The 24,310-nt window shown below is 46.7% G+C and overlaps 1 protein-coding gene across 1 annotated transcript in view; it reads right to left on the reverse strand.

The window, feature by feature from the left end:
- Positions 1 to 24,310, reverse strand: part of LOC138581413 (cytochrome P450 2D15-like) — a 731,414-nt gene that overhangs the window by 628,907 nt on the left and 78,197 nt on the right. Inside the window, exon 3 of the mRNA XM_069652728.1 lies at positions 5,675 to 5,827. Within this exon, the coding sequence (XP_069508829.1) occupies positions 5,675 to 5,827 (153 nt within the window). The remainder of the gene's footprint in view (positions 1 to 5,674; positions 5,828 to 24,310) is intronic.

Here is a 24,310-nt window from a genome sequence, read left to right on the forward strand (position 1 = left end):
GCGGATGTAATCACGTCATATGATTTCGCTTGATCGAACTGTCAGTATCCATACCTCGAAATGCATAAGAACATCAAGGGACGATGTAACTGCAGTGCACACTTCTGCAAGCTGTTGCGCCGACCCGTAACTGCATGCTCCCCCTTCTTCTTGGACTAATGCTCCATCGACTCCCTGAAACATAGGACTTTCATTAGTAATGAACACAATATTGAAAAAAGAAGACACATAGGAGGGCGACGACAGAAGGACATATCAATGGCTAAAAACGAAAGAAACATTGTGTGTAACAATCACGCTACAAGAATGCAAGATCTGATGATCTCCATCGATGGAACTGTCCGGAAACGTACCTCGAGCATCTGAGTGACATCAACGGTAGTCGTCAATACGTTGGACTCCTCAGCATCTCCCTGAAAGACAGTACTTGCATTATTTTGGATAACAATAATTATAACTGAAAACAAAGACTAGAGGACGGGTACAAGGGTGTACCATTAGGTAAAATAATTACACGATAAATTAAAACTATTGATTTACATGCCTAAAACAAGTCAGTGGCAGAATAGCCAAGTAAGATTACCCGATAGGCGCTTGAAGTGGCTGATGACTGCAATAACGACACGGATGGAGAATCTTCCGCCTTCATATTGAGTGGATACATAAATGGGGAAATTATTGTTAGCTAATGCTACACACTACCGCAAGGCCGAGAGATAAATACGTAAACTTGACTCACCAGTGGAGGGATGTGGACGAATAGAGTGGGAATAGCGGTTGAGAGCAATTTTCGCCTCGCTCGCGGTGTGTTCTTCTTTATTAGCAATGATGTGGAGTACATGTCAGAGGTAAAGTGCCTGCTGCAGATGCGGTATCGATCACCCCTCTTGTCCGCAAAGACTTCTAGGACTCTACTTTCAAGCTCAGACGGTGGATATCCGCAATATCGGACCCATTCTCTTATAGTACCTTCAGATTTATTATGGGTCTTCGAAGGGCAACCGCCAATGGAACAGGCAGGCATTGTGGAAAGTTCTGAAAAGTAAAGATCAACAATTCTCTATGAATACCAATGTAAACTCAGAACATGTGACTAGTTCCTTGCATGTACTGTCTTGAACGAAAAGAAATTGGACGCAAAATGATTACGGTACATGGCCTTACCTTGACGAACAAACAGTTAGATGCAGGGATCAGAGTAGTTTCTTGTCGTAGAACAGGGAGCAGTTCACAGGTTGCAAACTGACGAGTTTCCTCGAAGTGGTCACGGAAGTTCACAGAGACGAAGAGCAGATAACCAGCACCTTCACGGGTTGACTAGCAAAGCGCAAAAAAGTTCTCATTAGAAATATGAAGTGGGTTATAAAGAATTCGAAACAGGGGTGTGTTTGTGAATGAATGACGTGTATATGTCGTGGCATTATGCGGTTTGCAGGGGGCCGTCCAGCGTGAAGGGGGATGCTTGGCAGGAGACACGGGGTCTGGAGGTAGACATGGGAACAACAACCCATGCTCTATAGACCACTTTGAAGTGTACATGGTCTTTGGCACCTCTTGGCCTTTATCGCTCCCTGACAGCTCCACTTGGCAGCACAAGTACCCCGGTGCGAACTGCCTTTGATAGGGCGGGGGGGGGTGGATTGGGGCGGTGGTCGTGCAGACAAGACACAGGAAGACTCGTGAATGGAGACACACTTATGTGGATTGCAGGGGGCCGTCCAGCGTGAGGGGGGATGCTTGGCAGGAGACACGGGGTCTGGAGGTAGACATGGGAACAACAACCCATGCTCTATAGACCACTTTGAAGTGTACATGGTCTTTGGCACCTCTTTGCCTTTATCGCTCCCTGACAGCTCCACTTGGCAGCACAAGTACCCCGGTGCGAACTGCCTTTGATAGGGCGGGGGGGGGTGGATTGGGGCGGTGGTCGTGCAGACAAGACACAGGAAGACTCATGAATGGAGACACACTTATGTGGATTGCAGGGGGCCGTCCAGCGTGAGGGGGGATGCTTGGCAGGAGACACGGGGTCTGGAGGTAGACATGGGAACAACAACCCATGCTCTATAGACCACTTTGAAGTGTACATGGTCTTTGGCACCTCTTGGCCTTTATCGCTCCCTGACAGCTCCACTTGGCAGCACAAGTACCCCGGTGCGAACTGCCTTTGATAGGGCGGGGGGGGGGTGGATTGGGGCGGTGGTCGTGCAGACAAGACTCGTTTGCCGCAGGGCCTCACCAAGGAGAGGCCATCTAACTGCATGTAAGAGGCAGGCTGCAGGATCTAGTACATGGAAGCCAGGGGGGAGAGTTTATAAATACCTCACCCTCCCAGGAGAATATATGGGTGCAGTTCACCCTGGAGACCCTGGATGCCTAGGCAGTTAGTCAGCAGCAGGCTGGCCTGTGGTGGCAAGGCGGCACGGGCCAGAGGGGGTCATCTCTGTACCCGGTGCCCAAAAGGATGATTTATTATGATCAACCATATTGATTATTTACCTATAACCATGTTTTGTATCAATAAAATCCAACGGCCTTCCTTTTATTGCCAACGCTTGAACAAAGTGGTGTGGTAAGTATTTTTGGGGGAGGAGGCAAGGCCGGGAGGCTTGATGCCAACCCGCAAAATAACATATGTATATCTGCTGCATATGGGTTCAACGGTTATGTGGATTGAAGGTGGGCGGCCAGCGTGAGGGAGGATGCTGGCCGGAGACATGTGGTGTGACAAGACAAGGCACAGGAAGACTATTCAATGGAGACACACTAGATTCATTTAAAAAATCAAAACAACCATTGTTAAAATATATGTTGGGTTTTATTTTAGATCTTAATTTCAATTGAACATAAATAATAAACATTACACATTGTAAAGTTCCGGTTGCAGCACATCCAGGGAAAATCCGCGGTATTGTCCACTGTCGCTGGGGAAATGTTGTCTAATGGCAAGTACCGCACAGGCAGGTATTACTCTCCGAACGCGGTGTCCGAGCCTCCCGTGAAGCCACCTAGTGAAGCAACGATAGGCCACCAGCCTGTACCACCTGTGAAAACGAAAGATGCAAACTGTATTAAAATGACAAAACTTTCTTATCACTGTCGATTCAGGTAAAAAATATCATTCTGCTTTGAAAAAAATTCTATCTAGAAAATGCACAATATGGAACCAATTTACATGCATTCGAATGATATGTAGATGTCATTTTATATGTATGAGACGACCATGACATAGTAGTGGCATCACTGACATCAAAACCAGAGTATACTTACTCGTTACTCGGATTACGCGGACGAACAGTGCCGCGAAGTTTGTGCATAAGCACCATCATCATCCTCAACACGGTCCGTGAGAGGCAGGCTTCCCTGAACTCTGGCAGCTCGGTGATGCATTGCGGACTTGGCTCGCCTTCCGAAATGTATGCCAAGCACCCGGAATTTTCACGGCAGCAGCAGTTCTCCTCCTCAGTTGGCATTAGCTCGCACCGATTGCACGTGCACCAGGTGGAGACGCCGTCCATGCAACATGGTCCAGGCTCTTCATCCGTTGACTGGTCCTCCCAACTGCCGTCCGAATCCCCATCGTTTTCGCGTGCTTGCCTTTCCAGTAGTTCCTCCTCGGTGTACTCGGGCTCGTACATTTACGGCATTATTGTAGCCATTGTGTGGTAAAGAAAGTAAAATAATTTACTGAGATGGTACAGGTGTTCACAAGGCCTAGAAGCGGCGAAGGTAGCTGACCAGAGCACAGAAACGAGTCACAGAATACTCAAAGTAACACAGACAGAGGAATGGAATCGAAAATCTGCTGCTGTGTGTTGTGAAACGGTGTGTTTATACTTATTGAGGAAAGAGGCGTCCTGCCATTTCCATGGCGACACTTCATTAGCTGAGGCGCAGCGATTGTTGACACGAAACGTGCTTTGGCGTTGGGAAATGGGCGGTACGTGTCTGCTGATGTCAGGCTCAGCGGCGGGGGATTTGATTTAGTGCCGCAAAAGCAGGTGAGCCAGGGCGATGGGGGGAAATGATAGGATTATCAGAAAATGGCGGCTGATTTCGAGTGCGTTAATGGACAAAAAGTCGGGTAAGGTCCATAGGAAAGTTTTCTACGATCTACCGAGTTATGCTTAAAAACACATGGCCGAACCGTAGGGACAATAAAAAAAAAGTCCCGGAACTATCCTTTAAGGACAAGGAAAAGAAGGAATAGACAGGGATCGAGAAAGAGAAGAAAGAAAAGAGGGAGAGAGAGAAAGGGCAAGAGAGAAGAGAACAAACAAAAAAAAAACAAAGGGAGGAATTCATACATAGTTCATTAAAGACATTCCACATAAGACAATATTTGTCAGTTTCTTTCATCCTACGATAAGTTACCTTCATTCTACTTGAAATAATTGCTAAATCCTGCAGCCATCCATCAATCGAAGGCTTAGCATCACTCTTCCAACATTGAAGGATCTGTTTCTTGGTCACCAAAAATGCCCAATAAGACCAAAATAGCTCACCGACGGATAGCTGAATACCAGTCGGACACATATTAAAGGAGTTTGAGGAAGCGATAGATCTAAGATAAGCTCCATAAGTCGCAGGACTTCATCCCAAAACCTAACAATTTTCACACATGAGCAGAAGATATGCAAACCATTCCCAACATCCATTTTACAGTTCCAACAGTTATCATCTTGTACAAGCCTGCAATAATTCATCTTCAAAGGCGTACAATGAATACCATGCACAATCCTCTGCTGGGTGAACCTCAAATTCAAGTCAACTTTGTAGCAACAAGGACCTGCACAAATGTGACTCCAATTTCCCGGCAACAAATCCGATCCCAATTCCTGTGCCCAAATAGCAATACCTTACTCAGATGGAACACTAGTGTTCTCCTGCGCCAGTAGTGTATATAGAGTAGAAGCTGAAAGAGGTGTACTCTTGGATAAATACAGTACTGGAGGAACACTATGTAAACTATGTAATGAGGCATTTAAAGGAGCAAATACATTTTGTGAGAACATCACAGAGCATACCATACCAGCAACCTTCCGATAGCGTATATTTAAATTTAAGGAAATGAGAGCATCGAAGCACCATCGCATACCTGACCCAGACCCAAGATGCCAGCGGGCTACCAAAAGGACCTTGAAAGGGTTTGCTTATCAAAACGTACTGCTGAATTCCACCAAACTGTATGATTTCATTTTCTATAACCTTAATTTTAACAATTTGTGATTTTCATTCGAAACAATGTGATATTGAAAAGCTTGCACGCTCTCATTGCTTAACGAAGATGCAAAGTTATGTTTGATCATATATTCTTTTCCATAAAAGAATAGATTCCAAATGTTATATCTTCCTTTTAAAAAACATAACTGCATGTTACTAAAGGTGCATGTGCTCATATTGAGAAATGCAGCAGACAGAACAAGTGAACATTACAGTCAAAGGATTTACCACAGTCCTGATAGTCATGTAGACCGGCTGTGTGGTGGAGGCGAATTCCAGCTTCAGGTGATGGGGAATAAACCATAACAGTATGACCAGAGTCCATAGCAAATCAATAGCATTGCTTACGCCTCCACAAAAGTGCAGACCCTTTCTGTGACTAACACGCATAAACAAAGAACATTGGAGTACACCTCTCTGAACAAGGAGGAATTCTGTTACTAAGACTTACCTTCTTCACTTTCAAATGCAGTGCAGAGGCAGCTGGCCTCCTGGCTTATCCTCTCTGCCAGGGACTTCTTTCCAAGTCCAAAGTTCCTCAGGGTGGAGATCGAGAACCGCCTTGTTTCTTTCCAGCCTCGGCCATACCTTGCAAATAATATGCCTGTAAGAGGTGAAATGAGGACAGTTAAGATCCTTGCTGTGGACTATAATCCAATTGTAAGTGCACTCCCATTGCTGATCAACTAGAGGGTCTCCAAAGAGGAGGTAGGGGATTATGAACCCTTTAGAACTCAGAACAGCCGAACACTCTCCTTTGGGCGATAGGTTACATTCATAAAATAGTTAAACATTCATAAAATAGTTAAAGATTAAAAGAAGAGGGTTCTGAAATTGTGCTTTGAACGCAAGCCTATGCTATGACATTCTGCCCAAAATGTCACCAGTTTTTGCAATATTGTTGGTGACAAAATATTCGACATGCAGCTGTGTGGAAATGTTATCTATCCTTGCTGAGGATTGCCAGCTTCCATTCTGTCTACAAGAAGAATAAACCGAGATCAGAGACCTGAAAGCTTCGTTTAGAGATGTGGAAATGTTCCAAATCCAAACAGAGAGTTTGAGATAAAAATCAATCCTGGTAAATTGATTTTCTTTTATTAAACCTTTGATAATTCTGTTATGTTCTGTGCCGTTCTGCCACGACCAACATGCCCCATTATATGCAGTAGCATTTGCACATGTGTGCGGATGTGTCCCAGTACTTTCACAATATGCACACATGCAGTAAAATCCATGCAATCATAACCACACACCCCCATAAACACCCGGACTCTAGAATATGAACCTAAAGCCCATGAGATTTGGACCATCCCTCCTGCTCTTCACAAATGAACTGAAGACCCATTTTAGTCTTTTTGTTACCCGAATCCTTGACATTGTTTTTCTTTTTTGATGAAGATAAGGTCTGTCCTCACCTGATGCCAGGGTTGTAATGATGGAAAAGACAGGCCTAGCAAAAGGGAAGGAAAAACTCCAATTGGAGTAAAAAAAACCTTGGTGAACAGTTGCAGTCTGGACAGGTGTGTAATCCAGCACTGGAAGCAATTTAGTAGTACCAACATAGGCTAAAGACCTAGAAGCCCACGAATTATGGTAGGATAGAAAAAAGTTGTAGTAGACAGCACATGAGCAGAAGGAAGAGACAGAAAAAAGAACCAGGGGGCAAGGAGGAGATAACTGGGAACTGCTAAAGTAGGAACTCAGAGTGGGAAGAAAGATACTGGAACAAGAGCAAGGAACAGCGTGATGCGGCACAGGAAGAGAAAGGAGCGTTACAGGCAAAGGAGGAGTTGCAACCCAACGCATGGTTTTATTACGATGGTTTTCATGGCTGGGTGTGAGAGTGCTCCTGCCCCGAAGCGTAACGTTGCATGAGACACGCTGTGTCCTGTCTTGGTTGGCAAGATGCGTGAGGCACCATGTATTGGTTGGCAAAAGTGCACAATGTTTGGGACTCCATGTTGTGGTTGGCTTAACGAACGCAATCGGTCATACATGGAACAGGAACGGTATTGCGCTCTGACATCATACCCCCTGGCAAGCCGGGCTATGCCTGGTTTCCACAGATGTAATCGGTGAAAGCAATGGAAGTTGCTGCATAGAGGTGACGGCAGGTTCCCAGGTACGTTCTGAAGGAAGGTAACCCTTCCAGTGAATCAGGTACTGTAGGGTACCATGATGGAAACAGGAGTCACAGATCTGTTCCACTTCGAAGTCTTGATGTTGATTATGGCTAATGGGAGGTGGAGGAAGAACTTGGTGATAGGATGAAGTATCTGGGGAAACTGATTTAAGCAAGGATGAGTGGAATACTGGATGGATGCAATGCCAAGTCGGAGATAATTGGAGCCTGAAGGCCACAGGATTGATACAATTCTTTACTTTGAATGGTCCAAAATACTTGGGTACAAACTTGCCGTTATGGAGATGAGCTGGTAAGTATTTGCTGGATAACCAGACTCGGTCTCCTACCTGGCACGGAGGGTCAGGTTTGCGATGTAGATCAGCGTAGAGTTTGGCATCTTTTTGAGCAGCAATAAGGTTAGATAGAGCTTGTTTCCAGGTTTTGAGAAACAGAGATAAGGCTTCTTCTACTGCAGGTACCTGAGTGCTATCTGAAATTATTGCTTTGGGTAAACCGTGAAGTTTGAAGATTTCCTTAAAAAAGAGTGCTCATTTCAACTGCTGATGGGATTATGGAACATGGAGTGAAATGAGCCATCTTGGAGACGCTATCCACCGTTACCATAATCACTGTGCAATTCTTTGATGGAGGCAGGTCCAAAATATAATATGTGGCAATCCTTTCCCACGGTTTTGAGGACATCGACGGCTGAAGAAGTTTACCTGATGATTTCTGTCATGGTGTCTTTACCTGTGCACATACCAGGCAGGATCAACAGAACTGCTCTACTTGGTTACGCATGTGTGGCCATCAGAAATGCCTCCGGACTAGATGTAACGAAGAGTTAATTCCTCTATGTCCTGCTATTCTGGAACTATGACACATTTGCATGACCTTTGTTCTTAATTCTTCCGACGGTATGCACAGTACAGAACCTGAAAACCATAATCCATCTTGGGTTTCCGGAATAGCCAAAGATGGATCGGTAGTAGAATAAGCCTGGCGGACTTCATCTTAGAACGCCTGCACCAGACCTATGAATGTGGCTTCAGGAAACATCTTTTGAACGGCATCTGTTCCTTGTCAAAGGATGCCTCCTTTCGGGATAGTGCATCTACTATGTCGTTATCTCAACTAGGAATGAAAGTAAGATGAAACTGGAAATGAGAAAAAAAATAGGCCCAGCGGGCTTGCCGGCTATTTCTACATTCCAAGAATTGCAAAGGGATACAATTGCAGTGGTCAGTCCTCAAGTCTGTCTCTTGTTTGGCTCCTAAAAGGTGATGTCGCCATTCTTTACAAGCCATCTTAAGGGCTAATAGTTCCTTCTCCAGAACTGAATAGTTTCTCTGTGAGGGACTTAAGGTCTTAGAAAAATAAGCCAAAGGATGTTCTTCTTTGTCTGATGTTTCTTGTTTCAGAGCTGCCCCAATTGCCCCATCAGAGGCGTTGGCTTCTACTATGAACATGTTGTGTGGATCTGGAGGTATTAGGACAGGTGCTGATGTGAACTTGTGCTTTAGTAATTGGAAGTCCTTCTCTGCTTCTTGGTTCCAAAGCAAAACAGTGTCTTTTTTGTAGAAGGGATGTAATCGGGGGGACCATGAGAGAAAAGGAAGGATTGAATTTCTTGTAAAAATGTCCTAGTCCTAGGAACCTTTGGATGTCTTTTACGTTACGGGTTATTTTCCAATGTATAATTGCGTATACTTTATGTGGATCCATAGAAATGCCGTCCTGAGATAATATGTACCCTAAATAGGGCACGGTAGAAGAGTCAAAAAACCACTTCTGGGCTTTCAGCTGTAGTTGATTGGCTTAAGCTGTAGGACTGTTCTTACATGTGCTCTTTCGGTATCATCTAAATAAACAATAACAGTATGGCAAAGAAAATCAGCAAAGAAATGGTCCATGTAGCACTGAAACACAGCAGGTGTGTTTGCCAGACCAAAGGGCATCACAGCATATTCAAAGTGCCCATAGGGAGTCCTAAAGGCGGTCTTCCACTCATCTCTGCTCTTTATGCAGATTAAATGATATGCTCCTCTGAGGTCAAGTTTAGTGAATATTTTGGCAGACTATTCCATAAGGGATAGCATCTATTACATAAGGGATGTAAGGGGTACTCTTCGTTCACTGTTACAGCGTTAAGACCCCTGTAATCCAAGCATGGTCATAATTCTGTTGTGTTTCTTTTTGGTATACAAATAATTGAAGCACCTGCAGGTGAAACGGATTCTCTGATGAGACCATTAGCCCGATGCTGACATAAATAGTCCTTCAAGGCTTCTTTCTCCAATGGGTTAACCGAAACATCCAAGTAAATGGCACTGAGGAGTTGGGAAGCAGAAAAATGGCACAATCCTCAGGTCTATGTGAAGGTAAGGTTTGCACAAGGTCTTTACGAAATACTTTAAAAAACGTTCAGGTAATGCGTTGGTATGGTGGTAGGTACAAGTTTAGGCAACATTCTATGGTACCATGGTAGGTACTGCAATAATGAAGACTCTTTTTTTTCTCTTTGGTACAGTGTGTCATGCAGTGTTCGGAGCTAAGGAATATGGCGTGTGCCCTCCCGTCTACATACAGGTTGTGTGGAATAAGACAGGTATTACAACTGTGAGAGGAATGTGTGCAGCTTGTATTATGTCAAATATGAGGGTCTCAGAATGATGGCTTATCCACATGATAACGGGACAAGTGTTGTGGATGATGTGACCACTTACCAATTCTCTGCCATTGACAACTTCTACAGGAACAGGCATTGGGTAGACAAAGATATTGGATTATGTGAAGCCCAAGTAGCGTCCATAAAGAGGCTTGCGGCACCTGAATCGATAAGAGCTGGAACCTGGATGAAACGGTCTTTCAGAAGTAGTAAGGACACTGTAAGATCCAACAATGGGTTTAGGTCAGTTTTAGTTGAATATATAGAAGTGAAGTCTGAGTGTTTCGGACTGGTCGATTGCGCCCGGCACCGAATCACACAAGGCCGGGAAGTGAAATTTTCCTTCTTTCTAGGAAGAACAATAGGACTGTTTCTAAGAAGAAGTGATGACAAGATAGACATGTGTTGAAGTTTGGTGAGCATTTGCTTGTGTCATGCACTGTGTAACAATGATGGACCGCCGCCCTCACACTCAAAGCTAATCTGTAGGCCAGATTACTACACACTGCCCTTCATTCACGATGAGATGAGTGACTTGTGTGGCTGGTCAACTTCAAATTATACCGTTATTGGCTATCTGTTCCTTCGAGTCTTGCATTTCTTTTCCACCTCCTAATTTCCATTTTCTTCTCAACAAAACAAGGTAGTTTATCCAAGACATGGGCTCAATAATCGCTCTGGCCAAGCCTTGGAGCCGGGAGGACAACTAGGGTGGCGAGTGGGGCCAAAAATTACTTTCGTCACATAATTTGACCAAGCATAAAAGAAAGAACATTTCCTCGGTTATGCTTTTTATAGCCATAAACTAATGCTTGCAGGCATGGGCGTAGGAAATAGCGGGATAGGGATGACAAATCCCTCTTATCATTTTAAGAAGTGGGATACAATATGATGTATCCCCCCACAATTTGGAGCAATGGGAAAGTAGGACTTTTCTATTTTTCCATTTGTAAAGCAGTGCCATCTTTTTAGAAACGTGCCTTATTTTTCTTAGTGCTCAAAATACCAACAGACACTGCTTTCCTTCTCTTGAAGTGCTCATTGCGATCACTGTCCTTCCTGGAAGAGATGGGTGTGAGTGGGTGCGCAAAGTAATACTTTGTACGATTCAGAATAAAAAGTATGAATGCACAAATAAAACTGTTGTCATTTTAGAATTTACTAAACAAATTAAAGCCTTTGTAATACAATCTGACAGAGCAAAATGTCACAGTCTAAGAAACAAGATGACATGGTTTCATGTTCCAGTGTACAACCATTAAGTTTCCCTTCTCCCACTAGGAGAAATATTGAATTATTTTATTTGCTGATGAGATACTATTCATAGACATTGTATTTTTTAATGGCCTATCTTTGTTTGGCTTGGTTGAGTATTAACAACAGCACTGTCCGCTCTGATGAACAGAAGCCTAATATGGTAAATCACTGAAAGGCAAAAGTTTCGGCTGTAGCAAAGTTTTGGGAGCATTGCCATGCAATGAAGATGTGATCTGTGCTGATAAGTCTTGAATTTAACAAACTCAGTTATGTAAAGACTATTGCGTGCATAAACACAGAAACACAATCTTTCTCTCTTCGTTCATATACATAGACACGGGTACATGTGCCCCTTTCTCTTCATATACCCACACATGTCTTTATAGGTGCTGTCGTTTTGCATTTACCTTGACAGCAGCATAATAGGGTGCCTTTTAACCCCTCCCCCCCACCCAGGCTGCATCAATTAATTATGAAACAGGCACAGGAGGTGAGTCTTTGGAGATCCAGATGTTTTCAGATTGACCTGCCCGCCATTTACCTTTAAATTACTGTCTTTAGACTTGACAAGATGAGAAATGCTCTTCAGTTAAACACATTGGAGCTAATTTTAAATAAATCGTCAATAGACCGGAAGGGATTGCTTGCGTTTGCACATGCATGAAAACAGTTCCCCCATGGGCATTTCTCATCATTTGCACTGCAAAGTGCAGAGTGTAAAACGTCAGCAGAAGCCTATTTACACCTCTCTTTTGCACTCTGCACAGCAAAATGAGTAAACGCTGCCCGACATGTACACATGACAGTCAGCATTTACAATGATTTCCTATGGAATCCACCTGCTTTTTGCTGGTGTAAAAAGCAGGCTTATTCCATAGGAAATCATTAGTTTTATGCCAGGTTCGTTCCGCCTCTGCCCTCTGACTTCAAAAACAATGATAATGCCCCAGACTACGAATGGTGGCGTTAAAGACACGCCTAAGTCCATTGCGCCCGTCCTTAGCTTCTCCATTTATGCTCTGGGGAACTCGAAGCTCCATAAATTATTTCTGCATTTGATGGGCTGGAGAGGAGACCTGTGTTTTCTTTTACCAGCCGGATACAAAAACAGCACTTTAACAAGAAGGGTTCTTCAATAGCAATTCTTTAGGCGGCCTGGCCAACAGTCTACACCCAAAGTGATATTTCACAACTTGCCACAAAGAGAAGTTGTGACAATTGCCACTGGAAGATTTGTTAGGAAGAAGGGAGACTTTTTACAGGGCACTATTTAATCAGATGCAGCCCTAGTACAGAATTAAAGAACAAATAGGACAGATGCTTAATGAAAAACAAATCGCTCACCACCCGAGCAAGACCAGCCTCACATGAGCTATGCTGACAATCTCCAAACTGGGTCAGCCATTCATTTTAGGGAGCTTCCCAGTTCCGAGCCCTGGCAAAGCTACTTCTTGGTTCCATTTCCTGAGGGTCCTGCTTGCTTGCCCCTGTAGGAGAGCTACTGCCTGCTGACTTTTTCCCTCACCCCATAGCCTTCTGCCAGACTGACCACATTCTACAGAACCCATATTTGCTACTCTGCTCATCAACAAATGTGAATACATTCTATGAATGTGTGTGTCTTTGTACAATTATGCTGGATTTGTATCCCAATGGCAGTGTGGGTGGTAAAATAGCTAAGTGTGTTGATGCACCACCTGCATTCCAATAGAATGAACTCAGACTTTCAAACTACTGAAAGTAAGAAAATGAGTGCCACTGAGTGGGTCTTAGAAACGTGCGGATTACAACAGTGCCCGGAAAGCATAGGATTGTGGCAGGAAGCGATCAAATGTTTTTTGAACCTACAACTTTTGTTAATATTGGCTGAATGTTGGCAAAGCATAACTTATTTCAAAAGTGTGAGAAAGGCAGTTAAATTCCAGCTGCCATTGGAGCCCCACCTTCGGTAGTTCATCCACCCCTTTGCCTCTCAGTCCCGCCAGCAGGAATATACAGGATTTCTCTCTACTGAAGCAAATTCCAGATACCTTTGCATAAATGTCTAGCACCTCCAGTATCACTGGTACATTATGTTGTGGGTCCCTTAGGTATAATAATACATCATCTGCATAAAATGATATCAGATGACCAACGCCTCCCAACCAAATGCCCGCTTCCAGGAATCGCTTCCGCAGGTAGATTGCAATGGGTTCTAGCCCCAGAACATACAGCATAGGTGACAGCAGGCACCCTTGCCTGCTGCCCCTTTGTATATCCGAGGCAGACGACACCAACCTCCCAGATTTGACTCTCGCGACCGGTGCTGTGTATCAGAGAGTCAAGCTTTTATTGCGTCCAGCAAGATTATTGCATAATGTGCCTGCGAGGCAGCCGGTTGTGCTATAACGTGCTGTAGTCAGCGCAAGTTCATGGCAGTGGTGCAAACCAGTTTGAAACCATTTTCATCCCCATGATCTCAGATCACCAATCACCCTCGAGAGCCGCTTAGCTAGTGTAGTCGTTTATATCTTTATGTCGTAATTTAACATTGCAAGTGGTCTATATGAATCGCATTTGTCAGTGTCCTTCCCTGGTTTGGGGATCCGGATCACTAGGGTTTCTCTCATAATCTCTCATGCGACACTGGGGTCAAGACCGATGCATATGCTTTATAGAATTCTGGGGGGAGTCCATCACTCCCAGGAGTCTTGCTAGTGGGCAGGGATCTAATTGCCTCTCCCATTTCCTCAGGCGATATTGTCTTGATCCAACACGTTGCATTGAGGTTTACCCAGCCTAGGCAACCCTACTTCTTCTAGCGTGCCTAAAATGTCTTCTTGGGGTATCAATGTTTCATGTCTATATAGGTGGGAATAGAATCATTATTTGCCTGTTGTGACTTGTGGACATTGCCCTCATCATCTGTTAGTTCTGTAGTTAAGTTTCTCGGATGTTCTCTCTTACACAGCCATGACAGTAGTCTGCTCAGTTTATCCCCCTCTGCGTGTGCCCTAGTGGTTTTAACCGTGTAATCTAACTTCCACAACCTTTCCCAGGCATCCTGACAGCTCCTCCTGGCTACAGCCAAGCTTACTTCCTCGTCCCTGCTTCACAGAGCTCGAGCTTCCACCCGTCCGATGTCCTCCTCCCATTTCTCCAGTTTCCCCCTTAGTGTCTTTCGGATACCTCCCGCACTGGCAATGACCTCCCCTCTCACCACTACTTCATTGCCTCCCACACTGTGCTCCAGTCGGTCACAATACCTATATTACACTCCAAGTATTCCCCTAATTTGGTGTTGAGCCCATCTCTAAAAATGTAGTCTGTCAAGGCACCTGTGGGCTTACGCCATCGTGGTCTGGGGGGGCCTTGGATCTAGCATCCTCCACTCCAGAAGTAGCAGTGAGTGGTCCGAAATTGTCCTAGGTATTGCGCTGATTCTATTTCCGCCAGTTGGGTCTTGCCTACGAATAGGTAATCTATTCTGGTGTATAGGGTGTGGGGCTGAGAAAAGAAGGAATAGCTCCTGTCGTTAGGGCGCAGCTCCCTCCATACATCCACTAGATCTAAGTTCTGTAGTAGTACATCCAGTTCCCTGGAGGCTGACCCCGACCTATTCGCAGGTGGGAAAGACCTGTCCAAGTCCATATCCCTCACACAGTTGAAATCGCACCCCCAGATAAAAAAACATTCTTGGTACGGTGTAATTTTGGCACAAAGCATACTAAGATGCGCCGGGGTTCCATGGTTGGGGGAAGTAGGAGTTGACTATGCATTCCTCTACTTGTTCTACGTAACCTTGCAGTATTAAATACCTTCAGTCTGCCCCAGCCTTTATCCCCAGTAACCGGAAGAGCACAGCGGGGTTTACCCATGTAAAGACTACGCAAGCATATTTGGAGTATGCCACTCTGTATCCTTGTCCCCCCAGCGCTCTTTCTCCTTTGCTATAATATCTTCCGTGAGATGGGTTTCCAGCAACAAAGCAATAGACACCTTTTTCCTGTTAAGTAAGGATCTCAGGCAGTTTCTGCGCAAGTATGTGCCCATCCCCCGTATGTTCCAGATTAATACCTTAATGTTAGCTGCTATGATCGCGTAAGGCTGCTTTAGTTTGTTCCCCCTTTCCTTCCACCCAACTGAACAGTGTCTTCACCCCTGCACCCACCACCCACCTCAGCGTCCCCGACCACCCCATCCATCTGTCGTCCCACTTAACCATTCATCTTCATTTACGTTCTTAAGTGAATAACGATTCCACGAATAACGAATTAACTATCCAAACAACAAACAAAACTGAACATACACGCCCAGCATCTGCATTCTTCACGCAGCCCTCAAGCGTCCCCGCACCGCCATGACACATCCGGGAATTTGTGTGAGCTAAACAGTGTCAACAACAGGCCGACACCAACCGCTTCGTGGGTTAGACCTCCGAGGCCAAGGTAAGAGGCCAGACGTCGCCCCCGTCTAACTAGAGTTACATTGACAAGTCCACAGTGCATGCCCGTTCCCTTTCAACAAACCGTAATAATCCACTCAGTAACCTTCAGGGATTACTCGCTCCCCCCACCACCTTGAGGCCAAATACAGCTCATGTGACGGTCTCTTCTCCCCCATCGAAGTTGTTATGCTCTAGCCACTTAGTGGCTACCACTGGAGTTTCGAGGAAAATGGCACGGCCTTTGTAGATCCCCTTAAGCCTTTTGGACTGTAGGCGTGTAGTCCGGATATATGGCTACTTTGGCGTTGTCTCGACATATCTCTCCTCCCTCTCGCAAGTATTTAAGTATGACTTCTCTGTCCTGAAAGTTCAGAATGTTTGCAATCATCGGGCGGGGGTGAGACCCTGGCAGAGGTCGTTTCTGTAAGGATCTATGGGCCCTCTCCACCGAAAATTACTGCGAGAGGTTACAGCACCCACCTCCTGTAGTAGCAAGGTCTCCCCGAATCCCATGGGGTTCGGGCCCTCCAACCCCTCGGGAATTACCAGCAATCGCACGTTATTTCGCTGGGCCTGCCCCTCTGCATCTTCTGAACGCGATTCCAGCGCAGCATTCTTCTTCAGTCTCGTTTCAAGGTCTTTCGTGGTCTCGATGGTCTCCTTTAGTCCAGTCTCAGTAGTTGTTACACTTTCTGCCAGGTTGCGTAGATCCTGTCACATCAGCTGCATGTAAACATTAACCTCCTCAAATTTCATCTCGAAAGATGTCCGAAACGCCGCTATCGCCGCCAGCACCCGATCATCTTTGTTTCCAGCCTCTGGTGCTCCCCCTTCGCTCTGCGCCTTAGTATTGCCCTGCGTTGATTCACAGGATTTAGCTGCATTGTTGAAGGAAGCCATGATTTCCCTTTGGATGGGGAAATGTTTCTTAGAAGTGAAGTCCTAGCAGTGGCTAAATGCTCGCCGTTTGTTGGTGTGGCACAGTTTTCAATTTTTCCTTGTATGTGATGTTCCTAGGCACTTCCAGTATACTGCTGGGCCCACATTTGGAGTTTATTAGGTTGTCCCCACAATGTCTTAAATGGTGCATTTATGGGTTTGTCTATGTAGCCTACGCGCCTGCCCTCAGGATCGCAGCCTCCCCACTCAGCAGCATTCGCAGCCACCCAGTCAGGGTATCACTCCGTAGCATTCACTGCTCTCACTGCGCTTCGTATCCAGTAGCACCTTCTGTCTGTTCCCCTTTGGTCACCACTGCATCCCCAGTGGATGGTTTGGGGATCCCACACTCAGGGGATCCCTCGTGCTGTGTCAGATTGCATGCTGCGGGGTTCAGCAACTCACCGTTGCTGCTTGACCTCGTTCTGCATAGGCTATTCGTCCGGTCCACCACAGCGTTTCGCTCCAACTCTGGGTTTGCTTGTGCACCTCCCTACTCCTCACCTGCAGCTGTTGATACAGTCACTTGTTCACATTCTCTGTATGGCTGCCACCATATAAGTATTATCCGCAGCCCAGTGTGCACTAGGTGTAAACTCCGTCCACTATGCCGATTTGCTGCCTCCTGTCTCTGTGTTGTGTCCTGCATGCCACTGCCGCCACTCCAGTAGGCAGCACTTGATCTCCTGCACCGTTCATCAGTGTGCCCCACCACCTTGTCCAGGCAGCACCATGACCCCAGACAGCGTTCGCCTTCCTGTGTCGCTTACCCTGTAGCAGGGCCACTCCACGCCCAGCACTCCCCTGCACTGGTCCTCGTTATGCATTCCCTTTGTCCCCTTTGCCGCAGTTTATCCACGCGCTAGTTCATTGATGGGTGAGCTCTGCAGTCGTGTGCGGCCTCCGGCATTTCATTCACCTCCCTTGCTGTGGCACTCAGCTGTTTCTCCGTAATGCTCTCGGGCACCAATGCGCCTCACCTTGCGTGTGCTCAGTGTTGTTGGCGTATGCTCCAGTGTTCCAGTGGCTGTCCTGGTGTCTGCTTCCTTAGATGTCCGTTGCAGGCTGTTGCAGTTCTGACACAGGGTGTATCCGTTTAGGTATTCGAGGTGCGCGCCGTGCTCCCCCACCTATTGGCAAATGCAGGCAGTTTCGCTTCAGGCTCTCTGCTTCGAGCAGCCAATCCAGTTCCATGGAGCCATGCAGTCGCTTATACGTCCCCCTCCGGAGATCCTCCGGTTCTATGGGCAGCTGGGGTTCTGGTGCCGGCAGCCACGCTGTTGGCCCTTGCTCTTCCCCATGGCCAGTTTCACCTTGCGGCTTCGTCCACCATCTTGTTCCCTCAGGGTTCCAGTCTTCTGCAGCTTCTCCTGTCTCCGGGATGCTTCGGTTTGGGGTGAGACCGCCAGAGGGGTTCAAGCAACCCCCTCACACACCAGTGGGTCGTTGCGTTATCGTTCAGGCACCACTTTATCGTCTATATGCAGGATTCTTAACAGGATCAAGACGGGAGCACCGTCAATACACCTGCTCACTCCATGCGCTCAGGCCACGCCCCCTTCTTTGGGACCCATATCTTCATGACTCTTTTCAGGTTTCCAGCTGATTTCACATGTTCATCAATGCTCCAGGTCATAAGCATGCAATGTCCACTAGGAGTGCAGTAAATCCATCTTCCCACATACTTCTTGTGGCGTCTTGGATACAGGAATTTAGTTCCCTCTGGTGCATGAATGCTGGCCTTCATGAAGTCTCCAATTTCTTCAACTGTTAACTACTTGGGCTTAACTCCTGAGTCAACATCAATCACAATATTCATTCCTGCTGTTTTCTTTGCAGTCTTCTTGCATTGTGTGATAATTATCCTGATCACACAGAAACCAAACATGATCATCACCATCAGGGCACCAAGGAACTTGAAAATGTTTGCCATCCATTGTGGAACCCATAAGAAAATCGATCTAAACCAACTGTCATCAGCAACGTCTTCCAGTCCGTCTACCATCTTGACGTGCAGGTTCGTCAGCATCGTTATGGCCTCGGTCAAGGTGCCATTCTCGTCATCATGAGAAGGTATGAATGTGCAACATGACTCTCTAATTGTGGCACAAAGAGCTCCATCCATAGCTGTAATCATATCATGGACATATCTGTTCTGCAGAGTCACCAGTCGTATGGCTCTGAGCTCTTTTTTGATAGCATTGAATCCCTTTATGGTATTGTTAATCATCTGCAGGAGCTCCCATCTGGTTATCTGTAACCATTTAGTATTTGCCATGGTCTGGATTCCAGGCATAAAGATAACAGTAAAAATTGCTCACATCTGGCTGAACATTCTGTGTTCGTATGGAATAGCATCAAAAGCCTCCATCGACTTGGCCGAGAAATAGTCTTCTCTCTTCATTCGATTCAAGAGTTCAGCAGACCTTTTCTTCCATAGGTGAGCATCTGCTTTCGGGAACAATTTCGAATCACTAGTACTGGAACATGGACAATCACTATAGAACACAGTCCTTCCCAATCTCTTGGCAGCTTCTTGTAAGCTCTGGATCCACAGGCCCAGTAGTGATCCATTATCACTGCTGCCCCAATGTTCATTTCTGGCATATCGATGATTCAACCACAATTTTGAATTTCTCCAACTTTTCTCATGCCATTGTTTCTGAAACATAGCTTTGCACTTTTCTCATGCCATTGTTTCTGAAACATAGCTTTGCACTGTCCAAAGGCACTATCTGTAAAGGACCTCCTTTATCTTCGAACAATGTCAGTAGTTTTGCAAGTTTCTGCCATCAAGGTTTGCATCCCTTTTCCACTCGGTCAATAACTGGTTGGAGATGACCAATCACTACCTAGGCTCTGCATATGACCACACCTTCCTCCCAGCCATCTGGAGAAAGCACTGTTCCCCAGATTCGCATCTGCCCTCTTTCTTTGCATCTTTGAATTTCTTCTTTGGTCTTTCCTTGACAATCAAGTCTTCTATTTACTTCCCATCTGATTCCAGCTCCTTTCCCTCCTGGTTGTTCTTATCTTATCACATGATTCTTGGAGTGTGCTCTCGCACTTGTCTTCAGGTTTTGGACATAGTCATCTTCATCTGGGCTTGACCATTCAGTTGCCCATACCAATGATGCTTTTCGGCCAATGAACCGACCTCTTGCCGGGCAGAGTGCTATGTGAGGCAGGCAATGTTTGAACATCTATTTCAATAGCTATGAGTACCTTAGACTTTCCCATAGCATAGGACAGGAGTGCACATACATAGCATTCCTCCTGCGAAGCTCTTTTACCCACCTCTTTCATATGTTGATACCACACATTATTCCCAAAATGTGCTGTACTGTCTAGATAATCATTTAATTCATAATCATCCTCCCTTGCACTCCTCTTGGATCTCTTCTTTGCATAATGAGTAGGCAGCCAGAGATCATGAAACATTTCCAAGTGGATCTCCCTCCAAAGGGAAGCCCAGAACTACTTGTCAGAGATGTAGGTGTTTTCTCATGCACCACTGGGGTAGGAACAATCACATAAGGCCTAGACTATCTTACAATGTCTAGCTCTGCATTGGTTACTGGAGTAGGACGAATTGAAGGAATTCTTCCCTTCTTTGGGCCAATAACAAATACACCATGAGCTATTAAAATCAGGAAAACAACGATAAACATTGACCAAGCATATGTTATACACCAGTATATTGTACTCCACCATCGATTTCTCTCCACTCGTTGGGTCTTTGATCATTGATTGGAATAGCTAGGTGGTTTATGGACCGCAAGATTTGCCTCTAACTACTTTTAAGGAAAGAAAAACTCTTTTTATTCAAGCATTCTCTGAAAATACTCAGGTAGTCATTGAATTTCTCCACAAGTAGCAGACTGATTGCAGGACATGTTATAGGATTTCGTATGAACACATGAGTATTAGCTTTATGCCAGACAAGATGAGGAAGAACTTCAAGCAAATAAAAGATCATAGCAAGTAAATTATGGACATCATTGTAAGATAGTGTCATTAGTTTGCTAAAAGAGATGTTCAGGTAATTGTCTAATTTGGTCTAGTATTGCTGCCAAAAGAAGTCTAATCACAGGGGCATTCTTAGGATCTTGCACGAAAATGGGCACGTCAACACGACACCCAAACAAAGCAGTGTTGAGTATAAAAACGAAGACAGCAAGAAGTAGTCTCTGTACGTCGACATCAGTGAGTACCATGTGGCCCACCAAAGAGAAACTCAGTAAGGAATGAGTCGGGGAACTGCTCCCGCTTCTAGTCGTCAAACACAAAATCCAAGTCAGACATATTTTGCTCACTTCCGCATTCCGCATTCCACAGTCCAATGCCAATAAACTCCTGTGGCTGAAGAACAATAGTTTTTCTCACTCCTTGATGTAGCAATTACAAAGAGTGTCTCTCGGGAACCACAGTCCAAAGTACTCTATCTATTGGATAGTCTCAGCGTCCATCTTCCTCGTCATCGATCGAGTCTACACGTGCTGAACTTCTTCTACTTGACTTGCTTCCGAACGGGTTGGGGGTAAATCGGTCTCTCCAGCGTAGACTTTCACGTCACCTAGGTGTATCCAGGCTCATCGCCCTAGGACTTGAACAGCTGACAGAGTAATGTCATCCACAATGAAAGGGCCATTAAACCTGGGCTTGTGCCACTTTCGTGTGAAGTTTCGAAGTAGCCCTTGATCTCCAGGAAAAATCTTAGGTGCAAGTAATTCCTGAACTCTGGTTGTTGTATGGTCTTTATCTGTGTTCTGAGACCGACACCCCGGCTGCTTGACTTGATCTGAAATGACAAGATATACTAGCCGTCATACATGTTAAGTACGCATGTAACCCATTTCCTAACACATCTGCAGTTGTCTGGGCATCACTCCTAATCCTCGATGGAGGAGTTAGAGGTGTTCTCATTTGCCTTCTTGTGACTATTCAGGCTGATTTCTTAATGCATATAATGCAACGGGCAGGCAATGCAGCCACCCCTTCTTTAGGGTTAATTTCAATTTGGCTATCCTCTCTTTGAGCAGACTGTTGAGTCTCTCACATATCCCATTCGCTTGCGGGTGATGATCAGAGGAATATCTGTGCTTAATGCTAAATAATAAACTGATCTGTTAAAAAACTTCATTCACAAAATGTGGGCCATTATCTAATCTCAGCACCTCACATACTCTCCATCTAGGAAATAATTCTCGGACTAAAAACTTTGCATGCAGTGCAAGTGGCATCAGAGTGTGTGCATGGACCAGCCTCGATCCACCTTGAGAAGGGGCACGCGGCCAGGGGGCGCTGAGATGTGCTGAAGCACTTCTGCTGCTCGCCTCCCCAGGGCAGCGTTAAAGGGTGTCTGAGCCCCCCAGACCCCACTGCAAAGGAGTGCCGTCACCCCCAGTGACGAAGTAGCCCCCCAGGCTCTGGTTGAGCGAAAGTCCGGTGGTCGGCGGCGACGGGATACCTGAGATAAGTGCCTGGTTTTTGGGCCGGAGACGTTGCGGGTGGCCCGTTTCCCACCAGCAGCTGCGCAACGGTTGGTGATACCCCTGGGTGGGGGAGGGGCCTCTGGACACTGAGGCGGCGGCCCCTGTCCCGGGGGACTGAGGGCCTCGAACTGTACTCGCCTCGTCCCTTCTCCCCCTGACATTGCTGTTGCCCGTGCTGTTGCGGGGGTGATGGGTGCCAGAGTCGTGCTGGTTGGAGCTGGCAGCTGTGGACCTCGCTCGCCTGTGGAGGGCCGCCCTGACTGTGCCCGCCCCATCCCCTTTCCCCCTGGAGTTGCCGTTTGCTGTGACGCTGCGGGGGTGAGGGGTGCCGTAGTCACGCTGGCTGCAGCTGGCGGCGGTTAAGCCCGATCGTCTACGGAGGCCTGCACTGTTATTGCGGCCTGAGCAGTGTGTGCCCTGGAGGGTTAGCTGCTTCGGGCGGGCACCGGATGCCCCTACAGTGCAGAGCGGACGAGACGCAGCTGAAGAGGAGGTTCGGCGCATGAGGTCCGGGTCACGGCTGTCCCTGGTGTAAGCCTGCTTGGAGGGGGCAGAGATGGCGGCGCCGGAGCTCGCCCACCCTTAGCCCTGGAGTGAAAGTTGGTGTTGGCGAGGTGGGGGGGGGGCCCTCTCTGTGGCATGGCAGGGGAGCTTGTTTGACATACTGGTTCCCCATAGAAGGGCCCTGGGGGGACGGCACGTTGTGGTGGAGGGGGGGGCCCCCACTGCCTTAGCTTTCAGGAGATCCTCGATCTGGACAATTGAATTCCCAATTGAATTCCTGCTGGTTCTTTGGCCCAATTGACTTTCCATAACCGGGGTGGGAGGGCTTAGCCTGAGTGGGCATTGGGAACTGGGCTAACTCTTGGACTGGCCTTCCCCACCGGCGCCAATGACTCGAGTGCCAAGTTAAAGCAGCCCCCTATGCCTGTCTACTTTTTGTCTGTCTGTCTATCCCCAGGATTGCCTCTGTTCTCCACTGGCTGGTCTGGACACTAATTCGAGAGGTGGGGTCATGAGAGAGGTGGGGACCGCTCAGTCCATGCATTGTTGCTCCAGGAGTGCTGCGGAACCTCCCTCCTATCAGCCACATCACTTTGCAATGTAAAAGCTTGCCCCTGGCGGCGCGGCCTCCTCTCTGATTACCTTCAGGCGCATTGTCACTGTGCTGGAAGCGGGGGTGAGGGTGGGTTGATTGAGTCCCAAAGGCCTACCGTTTGTTTTGGTTTTCTAACTTTGCATTGGGGCCTCTTTGCTTCAGCGGACCCCCTCTGTGACTCGCCCGGGGGCCTTGTGAGCATCCGTGGCGATTCTTCTTCCTCCCTCCCCCAATAGACTGGGCGAAATCTCTGCAAAGGTACCGCCATTCTCCCATGGTTACAAAGGAAAGCCATACCATGTGTGACAACGGCCATCCAGAAGTCATGGAACCCCAAACAATGAGTAGAACTATGGCGGCCTTGTTGGAGGAGATTCGCGGATTCAGGGCCGATGTTAGTAAAAGACTGGACTCATTAGACAAAGAAGTTGATTCCATAGACAACCGAGTCCAAGCCCTGGAGGCCAACCAATCTTCAGTCTACATCCTCGAGTCTCAGTTCAACGTGCGTCTGTCGGAGCTGGAGAGGAGAGAGGAGAAGGTCGCCCTTAAGCTGGACAACTTAGAAAACAGGGAGCGGTGCTGTAATTTGAGATTTTTGGGTGTTCCTGAGCGTGATGGGGAGACTCCAGCATACATTGCAAGAATAGTAAATGTGGTTGTAAGTAAGCTCTTTGAGGAGGGGAACACCAGTGAGCCAACAATTGATAGAGCCCATAGGGGGGGCGCCGGCGAGAGGGCCCCGTTCGATCTTGGCAAAATTCTATTATTACTCTGAGAAGGCAAAGATCCTGGGGCTTGCACGGAGGAAGGTGCCCACTGAATGGGAAGGCTCCAAAGTCTCAATCTACCAAGATCTATCGGCCCTCACATTGTTGCGCAGGCGTCTATGCAGCCCGTTGACGAAGTGGCTCCAGTCCAGAGGCGTGAGATACAGATGGGGTCAACCCTTTTCCCGCTCGTTTGAAGTGGAAGGTTACAAGTACTCACTGGTTACTGAGGTCGATATACAGAGATTAACCCAGGAGCTCCTGGGTGATCCATTGAGAGGGAGGGAAAGCCTAATGGAGAGGAC

This window comes from Ambystoma mexicanum, chromosome 3p (assembly GCF_040938575.1).
Source record: "Ambystoma mexicanum isolate Mex_15411 chromosome 3p, UKY_AmexF1_1, whole genome shotgun sequence".
NCBI lineage: Eukaryota > Metazoa > Chordata > Amphibia > Caudata > Ambystomatidae > Ambystoma > Ambystoma mexicanum.